The sequence below is a fragment of the Platichthys flesus genome, chromosome 14, assembly GCF_949316205.1.
Source record: "Platichthys flesus chromosome 14, fPlaFle2.1, whole genome shotgun sequence".
NCBI lineage: Eukaryota > Metazoa > Chordata > Actinopteri > Pleuronectiformes > Pleuronectidae > Platichthys > Platichthys flesus.
The window spans coordinates 815066-834644 of NC_084958.1; the positions used below are offsets into that span (position 1 = coordinate 815066).

The following is a 19579-nucleotide window of genomic DNA, read 5'->3' on the forward strand; positions in this document are numbered from 1 at the left end:
GCAGTGAAAATAAAACCACAAGCATCAATTACTCCAAACCTCTTTTCGTATCGAGGACAAAGTAAAACATAACACCAATAAACACAATTCATAATGTGATGATCATTTATCATTAATTTAACTAGTACCATAAAAGGTCTAAAACATGAATTGATGTGATATAAATACAATGAAAACTCACTTCATCCAAAATGTTAAACAAGAGACTCAAAACACAAGGATTTTACATTTGAAATGAAATTTAATCATCAGGATTTTCTAAGTAGGTGTTGCAGGTAGCCCACTTTCAAACAATGAAACTGACCCTGAAAATGTACTGTTTGATACATACTTAACAACACTCCCTACATTCCTATAACTGATTTCCTTAATGGTATACATGATCAATCAACTGGTGTACGCTGGACACTATTCCATATGGATATATACATTTTTTTTAGCTTTAACAGAATACATGTTCAAGATGAGATGTCAAATGCAAATTACATACACTCAAATGATATAATTCGTTGTCAAGTTTAGATGATCCCTGATAGATATGCATTCAGATATGTCTATTATCTATTATTATCTTATAATATAATATTTTACAAACAATGTTAGTGCATGTAAATGCTCCCTGTGATTCTTCTGACACAGTTTTGCCTACATCAAGACACAAGACTAATAGCAGACATAATTGTAATGTTAAAGCACAGCTGTTCATGTTGCAAGTAAACCATAAAGTAGACCCTTCTGTAGCTTTTCAAATTAAAATTAGCTTGATGACAGGAATAACACAGTAGGAAATGAAACGTTAATGGATAAAGCTGAAGTTTGCTTTGCACACTAGGAGACTACGGATGCATATTGCTTCCATTTAACCGCCTCTAATTTAGCGCTAATTTATCTGACTATTGTCACAGTTTGGGACAACTTTGTCTTTGTGCCTCAAAATGTTCTGGAAATTCAGTTTGCAGATGACATGAGCTTGGCTAAGATCAGAGGTGTTCACACTAAGCAAAGTCCAAGTTAATAGAAACGTAAACCAGAGTATGTGCTCTGCTTGGGTGGAAAATGTCACCAATGCATGGATATATGGAAACAATAAGAAAACAAGGGGTCCCCAGTCACCTACTTGCAATCTCTCACAGGCTAGTATGCTACTATCTAGTGCAGTTCTAGTTAACCTGTGAACAGTCAGGAAATTTGCTGTTTGCAAAAAATAAAAGGTGGAAATCATTAGTAAGTAGGAGCCTGCTTACTGCAAAGAGCTGTGAGTGGTCTGGACTAACAAAGTAAGCTACCACTGACCTAAGAACCTCAGTTCGCTTCACTGTACCTGAGGTTCTGCGCTTGGTCAAGGCACTTTACTTGTGAGATGTGAAATGACACTGAGCAAAATTAAAACCCCACATACGTCATTATTGTGGACCCCTAAAATTGTTAATGTAACATTGAGATATTGGCTGTCGTATTAAAGGTATAGTGATCAATCCATATTGGTACTTTAACAGGTAGTAGCAGTCAAGAACACTTGAATACACATTCAATTTCCATAATCGATCAGGAAGAGTCCTGGTAATCTTTGTAAGCATATTTTGTTTGAATTTTCTATAAAATCATGTTTAAAAATCACTCACGATAATGTAGTTTAAAATTAGCACAAATAATATGTTTAGGGTTAAAAGATGGATTAGACAGTCTAAGATATAGAGAAACCAATAGAACATCAATATTTGTATTTATTTGTTGCACTCTACTGTTTTGTCCTGGGCTGTATAATTTCAACAACACGCTAGGAAGATTAGGATTAAAAGGGGGGTTGAAATGGATGGCTTTAATACCACCATGTCATTCTTCACTTCCTATTCTGCTACCTTACTCAAGTTTTTTGCTGCGTCCCCTGAAATTTTCCATGAGGTTGAAGGCTCCCAGGTACTGGCCCAGCATAATGCCTTGCTTCACAGGCAGGATGCTGTTGAGACAAGAGAAAAAAAATATAGACACACTTATTATGCGAATTATAGGATATTGTGATTTCTGAGTATGGGGTATAAAAATAAAATTATATAAATGGTGTGACACAAACAAGTGGCAATTATGTCCTTTCAACCGAATTAATTGTTTGCATAGAGCGCTATTTTTGTCTTATCGACAGTGCTCAGTGCTTTACAGTATCCATCACATTCACATACAGCACATATATACACCATGGAGTTGCTTGGTATCCAACGATCTCCTGATGTGTCTTTCATGGACCTCGAACATTGCCCATTTCTGAAATCCTGGCCGCCCGGTGATGGTTGTGGGACGGGGTCATGGGTCTGCCGCGGCTGCTGTTTGTAAATGCGTCCACTAATCAAGGCTTGTTTATAGGCCGATTGTAGTACTGTGACTAGGCACATGTTTAGTACTAGAGTCCAAAACATATTACCTCTGCTGCATTTAACGATGGCAGTTACAACGAGCGAGATGTTACATTTTTAAGTTGCCATTGTTTGGCACGGAGCTGCGATGCCGACCGACTGACGCGCGCACACGCAACTGTTTTTTTGTCATTCCCTCTGCAGAATGTACTTAAAATACTATTATTCTGTAATCTCTTTTTAAGTCTCAGCAGGTCAAATTTCCATCACATTTTATAACGCAGTAACAGTTGTGGAAGTAGAACGTCTTGTAGATTTTTTTCATGGAAATTGATAAGTACCTGAAACTGGAGCACTCCAAGGCTTGGATGCACATGTATCTCTACTGGTACAATCATTCATATAAAGGTATATGTATCCACGTAACTACGACTCGTAATCTGGATTAGTGTTGCAGAAGGTAAAGATGTCACTGCACATTTAGAGAGAAACGAAAAAGGATTTTGTTCTTCTGGAGCAATCCGCTAACACCAAACTCACTATTAAAACTCATAAACGTTACATAAACCTCAAGTATTACAACATTATCAAGAGGACTTCTGCATATTTTCAATCCATGAGGGTATAGAACCAATCATAGCTGGAATTGGGCAAGGGGTGTGTACATCCTGGACAGTTTGACATTAACTTGGATGTCTCAGCACTTTTGAAGAATGTTGAAGCCCCAATAGAACAACTTATTTGTGCTGATGTTAAAAGCCTTTGTAAAACAATTTGTTAGAGGCGGAACAATGCCTTTCTGCATCTCTTGGTAAATCAGCCCATGTTAGAAGCTTTTGGATGACTAACAATCCTCTGACTAACTATGATTTTCTTCGAAGAGAGAAAAGAGAAAAAGCTAGAAAATAAAACATGTAATTCAAATACTGAATACAATTGGCTTTTTTGTAAAATGAACAGAGGTGACAGACGAGGCACTATCTCGATTTGTGTGAGCTCTGTTCCACAGACGAAAATCGTTCTAATAGAGAATAATGGCCCTGTCCTCAGACAAACAGACCAGAGAAAGAGACGAGAGAAAACATCTCCAGAATGCTCCCTTAGCAAATGTTATTAAAGGGCGAGGAACTGAGCTGAAGTAGTGAGGGTTTCATCTCTCCGAGGCATGCTTATCACAAACCTTTAGTTTCAGTCCTGCACAGATAATACACATTACATTACATTACATTACATGTCATTTAGCTGACACCTTTTCTTAATTTGTGTTAAGTGATGAAAACATCAGTGATTCACACTGTCCGCTTTCGGCTGGAGCCACTACATAGTCTGTTGTGTTCCTTTATGGGAAATATCAAAGTTAATTTGTTACAGTTGTTTTTACGAAGTGCTCATTTTAACCGGACAGTGAAGCTCAGCGCCAGATGAAGATGACAGGCTGCAGATGAGAGTTTGCTAAACTGCACTGATAATCATCCATTACAGGGGTTCTCAAACTTTTGCAAACTGGGCCCCCTCAAAGCTGGTTAGGGGTAGTTGGGGCCCCCCCGCCCCAACTATCAATCAATCAATCAAATTGTATTTGTATAGCCCATACTCACAAATTACAATTCATCTCATAGGGCTTTTAACAGGGTGTGATATCCTCTGTCCTTAACCCTCAGCAAGAGTAAGGAAAAACGACTAAAAACCCTTTTAACAGGGTAAAAATACGTATAAACCTCAGAGCCATCCCTCTGTCAAACTCCTGAAGTTTGCCGACGACACCACCCTTATTGGATTAATTTCCAATGGGGACGAGGCCGCCTACAGAGAGGAAGTTAACAGCCTGGCTTCCTGGTGCAGCCAGAACCACCTGGAGCTGAACGCTTCAAAAACTGTAGAGATGGTGGCAGACTTCAGGAGGAGCCCAGCCCAAACCGCCCCCCTCACCATGTGCGACTCCCCAGTTAAAACAGTGGAGTCATTCAGATTCCTGGGGACGATCATAGCACAGGACCTGAGGTGGACGGAGAACATCACCTCCATCACCAAGAAGGCCCAGCAGAGGATGTTCTTCCTGCGGCAACTGAGGAAATTCAGCATGCCGCGGAAAGTGATGGTTGAGTTCTACACAGCCATCATTGAGTCCATCCTCACCTCATCCATCACCGTTTGGTTCGCTGCCTCCACTGCCAAGGACAAGGGCAGACTGCAGCGGATCATTCGGTCAGCTGAGAAGGTCATCGGCTGTGACCTGCCGGCTCTCCTAGACCTGTTCCACTCCAGGACCAGAAAGAGAGCAGGCAAGATCATCGCTGATCCTTCCCATCCCGGTCACCACCTGTTCCAGAGACTTCCATCTGGGAAAAGGTTCCGGGCCGTCAGGACTAAAACCTCGCGTCACCTGAACAGCTTTTTCCCCATGGCAGTGGGGCTCACAAACAAGCCCCCCCCATCACACTGACTCTGCTGACCCCCCCCCCCCCCACCCTCGCACATAATTTATAACACTACATTATTGGCACTACCACCAATCTTTGCACCTTAAAACCGCACACAACACATTTACTGTATATATTATTTTTTCGATATTGTTGTTTTTTATATTGATGTTTATATTGCTCTATATTGTTGTTTTTATATTGTTGTTTGTAAAGTGCACCAACCACACCAAGGCAATTTCCTGTATGTGAAAATATACAAGGCAATAAAAAGAATTCTGATTCTGATTCTGATTCTGAGAGAGAGCCACATGTGAGGGATCCCTCTCCCAGGAAGGACAGAAGTGCAATATATGCCACGTGTAAGAGAACATCATCAATAATCAAAGTCTCTAGCAGCATTTGATGAGGGTAGACATCCCGAAGGACAACCCCAACATGACATGCCAAGCAGTCCCGCTGCAAGCACAGTCCATGCTAAGCAACGATCCAGACAACGATCCACCATCCAGACCAGACGCCACTCCAGTCCTCAGTCACCGTCCACCGCTGCCCACCAGGACCCATCACAAGCCACCACCGAGGTCCTGGTCCACTGCCCGTGCCCAATGCCAACGCGACACAGGGTCCGCCACCAGCATCACGATCAACTAGTGCTAGTGATTTATTTTTTTGCAACACCGTGGATCATTGAAGATGTAAAGGTAGGTGTTAAGGAGAAAAATGCAATCGCACAAAACTCTGCAGGGTGTCGTCTCAGTGAGGGTGAGATATTGGTGGATCAGGAAAAAAACAGTATTTGATTTTTATGTGTCAGTCCAGCCCCTAGCATTCTCGCCACTGAGGGAGCTTTCACTAACTAGTGGCAGGTTGTCTGTCTTTTTTTCTTTTCTTTTTTTTGTCTGTGACATTGCACCCCCCCCGGAAGAGTGTCCCCCACCTTGAGAACCACTGATCCATTACAATAGCTTACTCTAATAGTTGTCATATGCCAATCAAGTAGACATCGCCTAACCCTAATAAACACTGTAAGCTGAACAGAGGGGGGGTGAGCAGGAGTAGCAGGACACAGTACACTCATTTATAAACTGGGGTATGTGTTGCTAAAGACCACAACCAACTCTGGTCTTTCTGTAAGTTTAATTCAACATCTGCAGATGGACTCCCACCAGAATGAGGACAGGGAGAAAGATAACCATATCATTGTTTTATATCTGCTGTTTGGGTCACATATAATCTAATGCTTAACAATGCAAAGTTACATGCTGCCTTCATCCTGCTGTCTTCTATGTCTGTCCTTGGACATTGAGTGACGGACTGGGAAATTCATAGTTTTGCGACGAGGCAATGCTGTACCCTATGCATTGCGCTATGCCGTACCCTGACGTGCACCTTCCCAAAAATTCTACTTTGGGTTGAGGCGATGCAGACTGCAAGATCTGCTATTTGTCCGACAGACTCGGCCCATTTTTGAATTGAGTTGTGTAACGACCCAGCCCAGGAGAAAACCCATTCGCAACATGATGAATGAGTCTCCCCCCTTCTCAGCTCCCAAGAACCAGCAGCAATGAGTTAATACAGCCTTTTTAAAGGGTCTGCCAGCAACAAAAGAAACAAAAATAAAACCTTAAGGCTTACAATTTAATCTTACCTACTCAAATCGGTTGTTGAAAATAAAATATAGTCTTCTTTTGCGAGACATCGCAAACACTTTTGAGAGATCTCGCAAATGTGTTATATTTAGGTCATGGACTTCCGGGTCAGGTCAGCAAATTGAAAACCCAACAATGTAGCGTTCAAACCTGTGGGAGGGATTAATCAAATATATTTTTGAAATTGGTCTTACTGATGATATTAGATCAGTTCTGTCCAGTAAGCATGAGGTTTTGAGATAAGCGAGAGGCATCTGAAGAGAGTACTGCGCAAGGGGACAAAATCGTCTCAAAGACTATTCTGAATTGGTGGTGGTGATCGAATTAATTACGAACGAACAGTTTACTCTTGGCAGCTTCATGAGTAGATGTATACGAAGTGTAGAGAACATGGTCCGTGTGTGAGAAAAGAGGTTGTGAGACTGATATTAAAGGAGCTGGACCCCGGAGCAGTGGCAAGCAGTCAAGCAGGACATCTCGGCCAAAGGAGATTTTTCCAGAGGACTGAACCTCATCTGGCAACTGGACTTGTTCGACAAACTAAAGCCATATGGCATTTGTCTCAATGAAGGTATTGATGGTTTTTCAAGAAAATAGTCTGGCTTAACCCATACACAACGAGTAGTGACCCAAAGTTAATTAGAGGGTATTACATAGAAGAAGGGCAGCGTTTAGGGGGCTGCCCTAGAGTTGTGAGAGGGGATCTTGGAACCGAAAATGGCTATGTTCAAGGCTTTCAGCGTTTCTTTGTCCCCACTAACAAAGACAGAAAGGAATGGTAAATGGATTTGTATTTATTTTCTAGTCTTGATGACCACTCAAAGCGCTTTACACTACAGTTTCACATTCACCCAATCACTCATACATTCATACAGTGCATCTATCCCAGCACTTTGTTATTCTATTGGGGGCCATTCAGGGTTCAGCATCTTGCCCAAGGACACTTCGGCATGCAGATTGTTCAGACTGGGGGTCGAACCGCCGACCTTCAGGTTGGAGGACGACCACTCTACCCCTCAGCCACAGCCGCCCTGATAGTTGCTTTGAGGGAGCCACCACTGCCAAACAAAGAATTTAATATTGGTGGGGTTTTCTTCGGAGACAATGCGCAGAGTTCTGGTTGACCTTATTTGAAAACCCCAGAGACGACAGGTTCTTCTACGGAGCATTTCTGGACAAAAGCCTCCTTCAGTTTTGTTGCATGGGACTCATCCCTGTGAGTCAATGAATTCTAATGTTTTAGTGTATATGTACGTGAGAGAAGGATGACAGAAACAACAGAGGGAGGAGAGAGACATGGAGATAAAGGAAGGGAGGGAGGGAGGTGGTAATTTGTGAATATTATAATTAGGTGCTCTATTTAAGTTGATATATATATATATATGGATAGTTCCTCATAAATTAATTTATAAATTATTTTTAAAAGGATGAGTTGGAGGACACTGCACAGGTTTGGAATGCACACACCATAAGGCCATCAAGCAATCTGAATGTCGCAAATTTAAATGAAAGTGATATGTTGGAAGTATTCAAGGGTCAACTTAACAAATCTGTCTGACGTGCCATCAAAAAATCCAAGATGGCGGCCATTTTTCAGATGGACGCCAAATGCGTCTGTCGAAAATTGTTTCACTCATAAAAATGGATGTACTTGATGGATTTCAATGATCTTGGTGTCGATTTCTATGTTTTTCTGCATGCTGATACAAATTTTTCTACTTTCAAAAAACACAAGTGAATAACTTTGCACTTTTTGGCTTTTGAGATCATTCTTTTTCTGCATTTTCGCTTGCCTGATGAGCGTTTTGCTATTTTTTATGATGATACATGAAGCCATCTTCCTAAGGGGGTGATTGTTGGCACTACCATGGCACACAGGTGACAATTACTGCTCTGAAACTCAGCATGGGGTTCAGAGAGGCGGGGGTCTAGTGGCAGAAACTTGGACTATGGGCAGAGAAGGTCTCTGGTTCGTCTCTGGTTCGACTCCATGGAGAGACAACAAAAGACGAACCTGGATTGATCTATCCAAAAATCAAAGAGGATTCTCCCTACCCTGTCTAGTTCCCCTGAGCAAGGCACCTTACTCCCCCAACATCTGCTCCCCGAGCGCCGTACATGGTCGCTCACTGCCCTATGTGTCCTGCACCAGATGGGTCAAAAGCAGAGATAAAATTTCCCTACCTGCATGAGTGTGCCTTTGCATGTCTGTGCATGTGTTTGGGACTAATAAATGCATTTTAATCTTAATGTCAGCTAAGGAGGAGTGCATCTCATACTTAGTGTCCCAAATGTTGCTTAACCTACCCTACGAACCTGTTAACTATTAAAGGATAAACCCTCTGCCCTGGTCATCAGAACACCAAATGTGAGACTGCATCATGGCAGACCAACTGGACCAAGTGTTGCCTCTGTCAAACAGAGAAGAGCGAATCCCTAACATCTCCACTTGCAAATTTACCATTCTTCCCTAGGATGGATACACCCTCCTAGGGAAGAATATTCCTCAATTTTATGCAGCGAATGCGGTACCGATGGACCCACAGAGGCTTGATGTGTGTTCAGCGGAGACCTCAGAGTCCACAATTCCAGTTCTGGGATCTGGTTTTGGACATGGAGCTGGTCGTGCTCCTGTTGATACGCTCCTTCAGGGAAGGAAACTTCGACCTGTACCTTGAAGCACTCTCAGAACTGATCCCCTACTTCTTCGCAAATAACAATGTAAATCATGCTTGGTGGCTGCCAGTTCATTTGAGAGACATGATGTCTCTTGAGAAACAGCATCAAGATGTAGTCAGAGAGTTTCACAAAGGAAACTTTGTTGTCCACAAGTCCAGAAGTGACTTATCTGCCATGGCCATTGACCAAGCCCATGAACAGAAAAACGCAGCCATCAAGGGTGATTGAGGAGCCATTGGACTAACAGAGGACCCAGGGGCACTTCGGAGATGGATGTTGGCTGGACCTGAAGTGAGCCATCTAGTCGGTGCATATGAGGCTATTTCTGGTGTGAAAGACGCAACCATCAGCACATTAAGTGCCCAGACATCTTTCCTTGACAGGGTGGAGGCACTGTTCAGAGTGATAAAAGAGATGGGCAACCCTTTCCAAGAAGAGTCTGCTGATTTGCTGGTGTTGGACACAAAGAACATTGCAGATCCAGATCAAGCTGAACTGGTTGGTAGTCATCACGAGAGAGGCAAGGAGAAGTTCCAGTCATTTATGGAGGCCTTGGAGAATGAAGAAGAATGCACATTCTATCAGCCAATCAAGAATAACAAGGGTTCTTTCTTCAAGCATGAGCAGGTAGCCAGCAGCTCCAAGGAGAAAGTGCTTAAAGATGACTGTCACTTGTTCTCCCGGCTCTTCATCTCCTGCCAAAACAGACAGTGTGACTTGCAAGAATTCTTCAAGTATGAGAACCAGTCAGCACCTGCATCTCTCAGTGACAATGGCAGGCTTCGTATGTGCCAGAAGTCATAGCTAACTGAAATTATTCAGGCACTGGTAACATTGCCTGACAGCGAACCAGAGGGAGACACCATCATCATTGATGGATCAGCGCTCATCAATTCCCTGCCTCCACGCAGCCCAAAGACTTTCGATGACTATGCAAAAGAACACATCCTTCCAAAAGTGGAATCCTTTTCCACCAAATTCAAGCGAGTCGATGTCATCTTTGATGTGTACAAGAAGTCTAGTTTGAAATCTGAAACCAGGTAAAAAAGAGGTCAGGGGATCAGAAGAAGAGTGACTGGTACCAACAGGACCCCAACAAACTGGAGAAGCTTTCTGAGGGATGAAAACAACAAACCTGAGCTCTTCAACTTTCTCGCAGATAAAATGTCAGGCTGGAACAACAAGTATGGTCATTGTGACAAAAGGAGAAGATGTCATCAGCAACACAAACAAATCCCTCGATGCTGTGGCCCCATGCTGTCATGAAAAAGCTGATACTCGTATATTTGTACATGGAAGAGATGCAACTGCAGAGGATAGCAAGTCACTTGTCATCTAAGCTGCCATCCCTGGAGAGCTTGGTCTTCAAAAAATGTGGATTGCCTTTGGGCAGGGTGCCAATGCTCGATGGATACCAGTCCATGAGGTAGTTTCTGCAATAGGACCTGAGAAAGCCAGTGGGATCCTGTATTTCCATGCATTCACGGGCTGTGACGTGGTCTCGTCTTTCCATGGGAAGGGAAAGAAATCTGCATGGCTGACTTGGGAAGTCTGTGATGAGGTTTCTGAAACCTTTACAAAACTCAGCAACTGTCCAACAGACATTTCTGAAGATGACCTGCAGAAGCTGGAGAACTTTGTTGTCGTCATGTATGACAGATCAAGTCCAGCCACCGGTGTTGACGAGGCAAGGCTGAATCTCTTTGCCCGTAAGCAGAGGTCCTATGATGCTATCCCACCAACCAGTGCAGCCCTCATGGAACACGCAAAATGCGCTGCTTACAAGGCTGGTATCATATGGGGTCAAGCAACAGTAACCAATCCAGAAGTTGTCAGTCCTGCTGACTGGGGATGGAATCGGAACGGAAACATATGGCAGATCTGTTGGACAACGTTTCCACCTATTGCAGCCAGCTGACCGGAACTGACCCAGTGTTCCTGCAAGAAAGGCTGCAACCGGAGATGCAAATGCTTTCGTTCAGGGCTCACCTGCACTGCACTCTGCAGCTGTCTATGTCAGCTGCATTGATACATATACAGCAGTGAATGTTGGTGCCAGTGAGTGGGCCACTGTAATAGTTTGCTATGGAAGGACGATTTTTACAGTATTAAGGGTTTTTGTTAATATTTTCGATTTTGTTGAATAACATGTTTCAAATGTATCCAAAGTACAATAATGCAAAATGTGTATATTTAATGTGTAAATAAAGTATTAGGAGTATAATTTGATGTGTTATGTTGTTATTTTATATAAAGTGGTCATTTTCTACCATTTACAGTATTTTAATGCTAGTGAAAGTAAAAAAATTAGATTCAACATGCAAGAAAACATAGAGATCAACACCAAGATCATTCAAATCCAACAAGTACATGCATATCTTTAAGCAAAACCATTCTCGGCAGACGCATTCGGCCCCACTAAAATTATGGCTTCCAGTTAGAGGCAGGTCTTTTCAGGCCATAGTTCACACAAGGCACATTACTTATTCTGTAAACAGCATCTCACATAGGTGTTGCTGTGTGCCGTGCCGCTTTCAAACTCTTCTCAAAAATGTATCTAATTTTGGTCTCGGCTTATTTCAGTCGTTCAAATTACCTTTTTATTAAGTTCTACATCTAGAACCTGCACTCACCACGACATTTTACCTTCAGTCCAGCGGACCTAATTTTCATCAAGCAACCTAAAAATGTTTGTAGTGGTCGTTTTAACGACATGTAATTACCGTTATAAATTTTTGCTTCAATTATGCTTTACATTTTAGATCTCTGTTTAAACTTGTGAATACCTCTTCACTTACCTCATATCTTGTCCAATCGGGGGCGTAGATGCACTCCAACGAGTCATCTTCATATTTTTCTAGATAAATGTATAACTATCGTCGTTTTCCAAAGTATGTATTATCCTCTAGGATTCTACAACACAAGGTAAGACTCACCAGTATCTCACTTCCCCTGATCTACATTCTTCGTCTTCCTTCTTTTTGGGGGTATTCCTGTAAGATGTTCTTCTACACCCCTTTCTAATCCTGATGACATCATACAGGGGTCTAAAATGCCAAAGACTATAAATATTTGCATTCTCTGTGCACTGTAAAAAATAAACTTGTTAAAGTAAAAACCAAGTCTCTCCTGATTGAAATGGAGCTCAGCGTAAATTCAGTAAGGAAGACTTAAAACCCCATTCAGATCAGCTGATTGCGGGCGGTCCTAAATATCGGGAATGCCCATGGGAGGGCTTAACCTGTATGCGTCAGCTGATCGTAGGTGTTCCCAATCATCTAATCAGGCCACGCTGTTTCCTTCAGCCAGTCACACAGCAGCTGTCAAGATTTAAAAAATCCCTTCTCTTTTCTTCCTCAGCAGTGTCAATGCAGTGACTCGCACAACCCCTCCTCCACCCCAATCTCCTCCAGTCCTGAGAAGAGCATTCATCACCTCTTCCGGATCCCGATGACAACCGATCACGGACTAAGGTGGCAGCTGACTGCCTGACAACAGACTGTTACTCGTGGCATCCATTGCACTTCTGTCCATCCTGGAAGAGGGATCCCTCGCATGCGGCTCTTCCTGAGGTTTCTACGTTTTCACTCAAGAAGGGTTTTGTAGTTTTTCCTTACTCTTGTGAGGGTTAAGGACAGAGGTGTCACACTTAGGAAGTCCAATAAGACAATGCTCATATATGGACCATCTAAACAAACGATTGACCAATGAACCACCACCAGTGTCTAGACCCCTGGGGAGTATTCCTGTAAGACGTTCTGCTACACCCCCTTCTTATCCTGATGACATCACACAGGGGTCTAAAATGCTAAAGACTATAAATATTCGCATTCTCTGTGCACTGTAAAAAATAAACTTGTTTAAGTAAAAACCAAGTTTCTCCTGATTGAATTAACACTAGCCTCGAACCTGGGTTGGGGTAAAACTGAGAGAAGTGAAAGCTGCAATCATTTTAAAACTGACTGCACATGGCTCAGTGCCTAAGATGTTAAATGACAAATCAACAGACAATCTCAGAACAGTTTTCAAAAATGAGAGATCTCCTCTGATTGAGGGGAGTCATTAGGATCGGCGCAATCGATAATTTCATTTGAGTTGGTGTCCTGTCCCTGGCAAATGGGATTGGGGTTGAATGCATGTAAAGTGATTTAACTGGGCCTTCTGCTGTCAGTCTCAGATGATTGTTTTTTATCTGTGACATCTGGAACAGCAGTTTCTGCAACTAATAAGGTACATTTTTTTTTTTTGGGCCATAAAACTTGGCAGAGTCCCTAGGATCTAGAAATTTCCACTACAGATAATTGCATTCTGGCTCACATCACTAGCTCAGGTGGCTTCACAACTTTGCAGCTCACTGTAATGGATTAACAAAATACTCCAGTATTTGACACATCACACCTTCTGATCAATTCAAGGTAAGACCAAACAGTTCAAACTATCAATCTAATTAACCCAAGACAGCAGATACAATAGTAATCTATTAAAGAATATGCGTAAATCCAAGTAGTCCACTAGTATGACACCCCAGAAGTTCAATGCACTTCATCATCATCATAAACCTACAAGTAAAGCCTTTCAAACAGCAATGCTCTTTCATTTCTTAAGAATATTCAGTCTCACATTTGAATTAAAATTAAAGAAAAATTACAATATCCTCAATAAATAAACCATAAATAAAATAAACCACACACACAACCAAAAACGTACTCGTGATGTCTCTGAAAATTGTCACAAAATGTGACTATTTGGTCACAGTCTGGAGCCCTGCATGTATTTAGTTATTAATCAATGTCTAATCATGACTCCAGATCGTTTCGGTCACTTTAACTCTGTAACAGGTTTAAACATTTGTCTCATAAACTCTAGAACAGTCGAAACTAACATCAGTCCTGTACGTGTCCTAATAACTTGTGATCAGTGATGATGTTTACTGTTAAAGTGTAAAGTGATTGCAGGTCAGAGGGGGAGTGGAGGAAAGACAGAGAGTCTGACACAGGACAACCAGACCTTTAAAGTGCGTCTGTCCTGAAGCAGCAACGGTTCTTATTATTCAGTGGAGTCCGCATCAAAGTCATAGCACATCTAAGAATGGAGAAATGTCCACAGGTCTATGTTGTTATCCAATGCTATTCCATCCACTAGGTGACAGTTGCTTAATAACAGTTGTTAAAAAGGAGTAATTAAAGACGCACAAAACATTAACGCTAAGATTCACATCGTGTGTTGATGAAGGAATGGTATGATAAGGGTGTGATAATGGTATAAAGCAACATTGGGTCTTTAAAACAATAACCTAACAGTCTAGTGCTGAGCACTGTGAACGAGACGTGGAGGGGGGAGGGTAGAGACTACATCTAATCTCCTGACCTGATAACAGAGTATTTTTTCAATCAGTATTTGTTTGACAGGGAAGCTGTCAAACAAAACAGGCATATAATATTAATATATGTTTCCTTTTTTTATCTCTTCTTCGATAAGTTTTCTCCTCAGGAGACATTCTCCGCCTCAGTTATAGCAGCCGATCATCTTTTAAAACATCGTCACTCAGGAGGACACACTATAGAAAAAGGCTTACACCTCCAACACAATTTTTTTCAATTTCTGCTCTTGTGAAATTCTTCTTTGTTTTACATTTCTCTGTTATACCTTCGACTTCAACTCAAAGAGAGCAGACACGCACCTTGCTATTTAGAATGATTCTGATTCACAAACATATACAAGGGAGTAAGAACAAAATTGGAACCTTCAATTACATTAAATAACATTTAGCAGATGCTTTTATCCAAAGCGAGTTCAAATAAGTGCAGTCAACCATGTGAGTACAAACCCAGAAAAGCAAGAATAATGTAAGTATAATTTGCTTCAAAAAAGCAAAAAAGACATTTTAAATAACACTAGAGTTGACGATGGATTGCACTAGCAGGCAAGGAGGGAGTTGAAGTAGTGTAAGCGTGAGATGACCAGAGCCTGGACCAGAGCCTGCGCCGCCTTCTGAGTGAGAAGAGCACGTATTCTCCTGATGTTGTGCAGTATACATCAAGTGTTGTCTATCTACACAAGCAGGTTTTTCAGCAATTTTGGCAGCAAGGGAGGTGGTGTTTTTGCCAAAGCACTTATGTTGTGCACAGAGTAAGAACGTTTCTCCGCAAGCTGGTTAATGAGGCAGCAACTTTCCTCTACTGGTTAAAGTAAGCAAAGTAAAATGGTAAAGAGAGAAGAAGAGACAGAGGGGAGGGGGGAAGAGTCACGCAGAGACAACAGAGACTGACCAAGAGAGTTCTCTTTTCCCATTTACATTAATTATGGATGCTCCTGTCTTACAGCCACCAGAACCAGACAACGTTCTACATCAGTGATCATAATCAATGAGATTTATATTTCTATATACTTTGACTGTTCTTCCCACCTCCTTCTCTGTGCACAGCCTCAGGGATCCCTCTTTACTATTCACGCTTCCTCACATTTGTTCCCTCATATAGCGATTTTCATTTTTTGTCCTGTGTTGTTTGTGATTCATTTGATCTGGGTAGGCTGATTTTGATTTCCTCTTCTTGTCTCATTCCATTGTTTATTTCCCTCTTTAAAGCCCCTGCTTGTGATAAAAGGCTGTATAAATAAATGAACTTAGACCTGAACTCGATTACAACAGCAGAGTCAGCAGGCACTTACTAAATGTATATAAATATATAATGAGGTAAACAAATGGAGGGCATTCCGGGAAGAGAAATAGACTAAAGGGAAATGCTTTTAGAAGTGAAGTGAAAATTGAAAATGTTCCGCACTGCCCTGACACCACTCAGTGAGTCACTGCACATGATCAAGTCATCGAAAAAGCCCAGTTGAGATGGCTTCAGGTCACGCTTCCACATTCAAAACTGCCTACACACACACTTATGTGTCATAACTGTAGCAATGACCTGTAGCAATGAACGCTTCGAAACATAATGTGGGAATTATCAATTCGTGGTGATGCTTGAGCATGTGAGTCAATGTTAGCAGGCAGTGTCATCCAGGCTTATTCACCATGTTGAGCAAAGAGTGAAAACAGTAACAAAAACAAGAGTTTTCTGACATGATGACCTCAAATCTTTTTTTATATTGAACACAATTTCTCTTTATTATGGCTAAAGTCTGAAACAAAAGTATCAATGCTCACCAAATAAACACTTGGTGGAAGTGCTTGAGCTAAAACACAATATTAGGAATGGCATCCACACATGATCTGATTAATGTTCACTGACTGAGGGAAGCTTTGGTAAGGAAAAATCAGACAGAGCAACCAAAGGCTTGTTTGTGTTATAGGTTTGTGCAAAGTGCTTAGTAAAGAACATCACCGGTGAGGGGTTGTTTTGAGACAAGACAACCCACCAGTTGTCTCGGGCTAAGGTCATGAGCCATGTTTGTGAGAAAGACTCTGAATAAGACACTGAAAATGGCCCCTGTCTACACTACAATCGTCATCAAGAAAAGAAAAGCACTTTATAAATACAGACCATTTGACATTTACTTTTTGTCCCTCTCCCACCAATGGATGTCAGTGCTTGTGTAACATACTGATAAATGAAAAAACAGACTCAGCGGCCCGCATAATTTAGCATCCTGAAAGAGGCTGTGCTCAGATACTATGGCTCTCTTCCCTGCCCTTTGCGGGGAGGGAATACTTCATTCAGGTCTGTAGTCACATCACTCACCTGCTTGTTACCCGTATCCTGTGGATTCCAAACACAGTGTGGAACAGATTGGGCTCTCTCCTGCTATGAGATCCCACAGGTGTCTTCTCGCCCACTCTACTCCCGGCAACACTTATCAGGGTTCCTACAGGCTTTAACAAGTTCAATTTAAGACTTTTTAAGACCACTTTGAATAGAATTTAAGACCTATTCACAGCCATACTGGTAAAAAAAGTATGAAGGAAAATTACTATGAAAGAAGAAATAATTCGCAGAATTACTTGCAAAGTAAATGTATTCAAGTTCAACATAACAAGGAATGAACATAACAGTACACAGAACTGTGTTTGCATAATTGCAAAAGTGAAATTTCTGATGGTTTGGTTTGTAAAAAACTAATAATATGACAAATACTGTCACAAGTTTTGTATTGTCAGGGAGGAAATGATCCATCTCACTTCTGTCAATTCTTGACCGTGAGTGACTCTGTGTGGTGGCTCGATGCCAAGTGCAGAGATTGACAGACTGTCTAGGAAAAACAAAAATGTAGGCGTCTTGCATGTAAGACTCTCTCTTCTGTATTTTTCAATAGCAGTAATAAACAACTGTACATGATACGATACAGATTTTCATACAATGGTCTTTTTTTTACCGGGAAACCACTTCAGGCTTACTACTGTGCTGATGAGATGACAATTTTTTTTTTTATCATAAATCTTACAATATTCCATTGAATGACAAATACATAATCTTTATAAAACACTTTTCTATGTTTGCATTTGCAGAGCAAACTGATTCACAAGGCACACTAATTAAGTTTAATTTCTCTAATTATCAACTATGGACGGTGCTATAATTTGCCTGCTATAGTCGTGCTATGGTAAGCAAGTAACACATTTGCTTCCATCTTTGTTTGGGAGACATGATTATCTGTTCAGGACTAAATGTAGCTCAGAGGGGAATGTGCCACGGCCTGCTGCAGGGGATTTTAAGCCACAGGCTCAATGTCTGCGAGGAGATTTTAGGAGCTCTCACATCCAGTTCTTACAAATGACGTGCTTTCAGCTATATAAACTGCTGTGGATGAATTAATAAACTAGGGCTACGTTGTAGCACTGGCGGGCCCGAGCAACCGTACGCTGAAGCATGTCGGTGGAGAGAGCGATCGATGACCAAGCGCATGTCTCCGCGTTGGATCCATTTTGCGCTCTGCGGCAGTAGGTTTGCCAGTAGGTGGCGCCATCACTATTATTACACACAGACATATAGATCGGTTCAAGTAGCCGCTCTGATTTAGCGTGAGCAATTTTGTGTCAATTGGACAATTTTACCACAACGTAATTTTCACACTGATTAGTAGGTGGTGCTATGACCCTGACTAATACTTATATGTGGAGCTGTTCAGATCAGTATTGTGATTATAGGTCAGTAGTTTGGAGCCGGTTGGATAATGCTGAGTGGATTAACAAAGTACTTCCTGTTTCCTGGCGATTCAGTAGGTGGCACTATTACACTGAGGAAATATTGACACATAGAGCTGTTCAGGCTTGTACTATTATCATGTGACAGAAGTGTGGTAGTAATAGGACAATGCACAGTGGACTTATAAAAACATCGCCTCGTCTGGCGAAGGATGATCTTTCGCCAAACATCAATGTTTACATGGTTTGAGGAAATGTCACAATTCTGACCTTGATCCAATGACTTGACTGAGGTCATTTAGGCTGTATATTGTAAAGCAGCCAGGAGCAGTTCATCAAAATATAAAACATGTCACTTCCTGTAGCCACCAGGGGGCGCTGTGATTTCAAATCATGATTTCTGTGTAGATGTCATCAGGCCGGGACTCTTGTCTTACATGTCTAGTTTGGACTCGATTGGACCATGTATGTTCGAGATACAGATGCTCGTGTTTTGATGGCGTTTAATCAAACTTTGACGCCACGCCACGGTCACACGAAAAAAAAACCCTTAATCACTTTTTTCTTAATCTTGTTTTGATGACTCATGTGACGACCCCTTCCACCCTCACATGGACACTAGGTGTCCCTGTTCTCCCTTTTTCTGAGTTACAGGTGGAGTGGGTGTCAGCAACAATCAGAGCACATCTCGGCCAGGTGTGCTCTGCCCCTTAAAAAGCTGGCCAGATTGGTCGTGCTCGCTCTCTCTTCCGCTACCTACTGGACGAGGTTGGCTCTCCCGGACGCCAGTACCTTTTTCTCTGTTTTGTTTCTGAAGAGTTGGCTGTTGTTTGTAGTTGGTTCCATTAATAAATGTTCTAAAAGAGCCACAGTTTTCCCGTGTCGTCTCCCTCCTTGCCGCAGTCTTGAGCCGGGCTGTGACACTCATCTGAATTTGAATTAATCAGATGAAAGCTCTACGACAAGTACATCAAAGAAAAAATGTGGAATATGGCTAAAATGGCCACTAAATTCAAAATGGAGGGCTTCCTGTTTGGTCTAGCATATCTATCCAAGAGACTAATTTGTTTGTTATGAAAAGACACATGCCCAAATCGATTTTTGTACATGTCGGCCAATCGTAGTGCCGGGGCTGCCTGTTAGGGGGCGCTAGTCAGTTGTTTTGCCACGCCCATTACTTAAAACCATTTGAATATATTCAGGGTGGGGATTTTGCTAAACACATGTAGTTTGAGAGAGATAGAACCATTAACACTGAAGTTACAGCAATTTCGTGTTTTACGGCGAGTTGATGAACTTTGATGCCACGCCATTAATATGGCGTTTGACGAAAAGTTACAGTTATCTTATGCCTTCATTATCAATGTCTTGAGACCCATTTGATAAAGT

At 41.8% G+C, this 19579-nt stretch overlaps 1 protein-coding gene across 2 annotated transcripts in view; it reads right to left on the bottom strand.

Moving 5' to 3' along the window:
- Positions 1–221: 221 nt before the first annotated feature.
- The window catches only part of LOC133967929 (epidermal retinol dehydrogenase 2-like), a 51456-nt gene continuing 32098 nt past the window's right edge, over positions 222–19579 (bottom strand). For both annotated transcript variants that reach the window (XM_062403636.1, XM_062403637.1), the window contains exon 7: positions 222–1957. In XM_062403636.1, coding sequence (XP_062259620.1) covers positions 1861–1957 — 97 coding nt within the window. In that variant the 3' untranslated portion in view covers positions 222–1860. The remainder of the gene's footprint in view (positions 1958–19579) is intronic.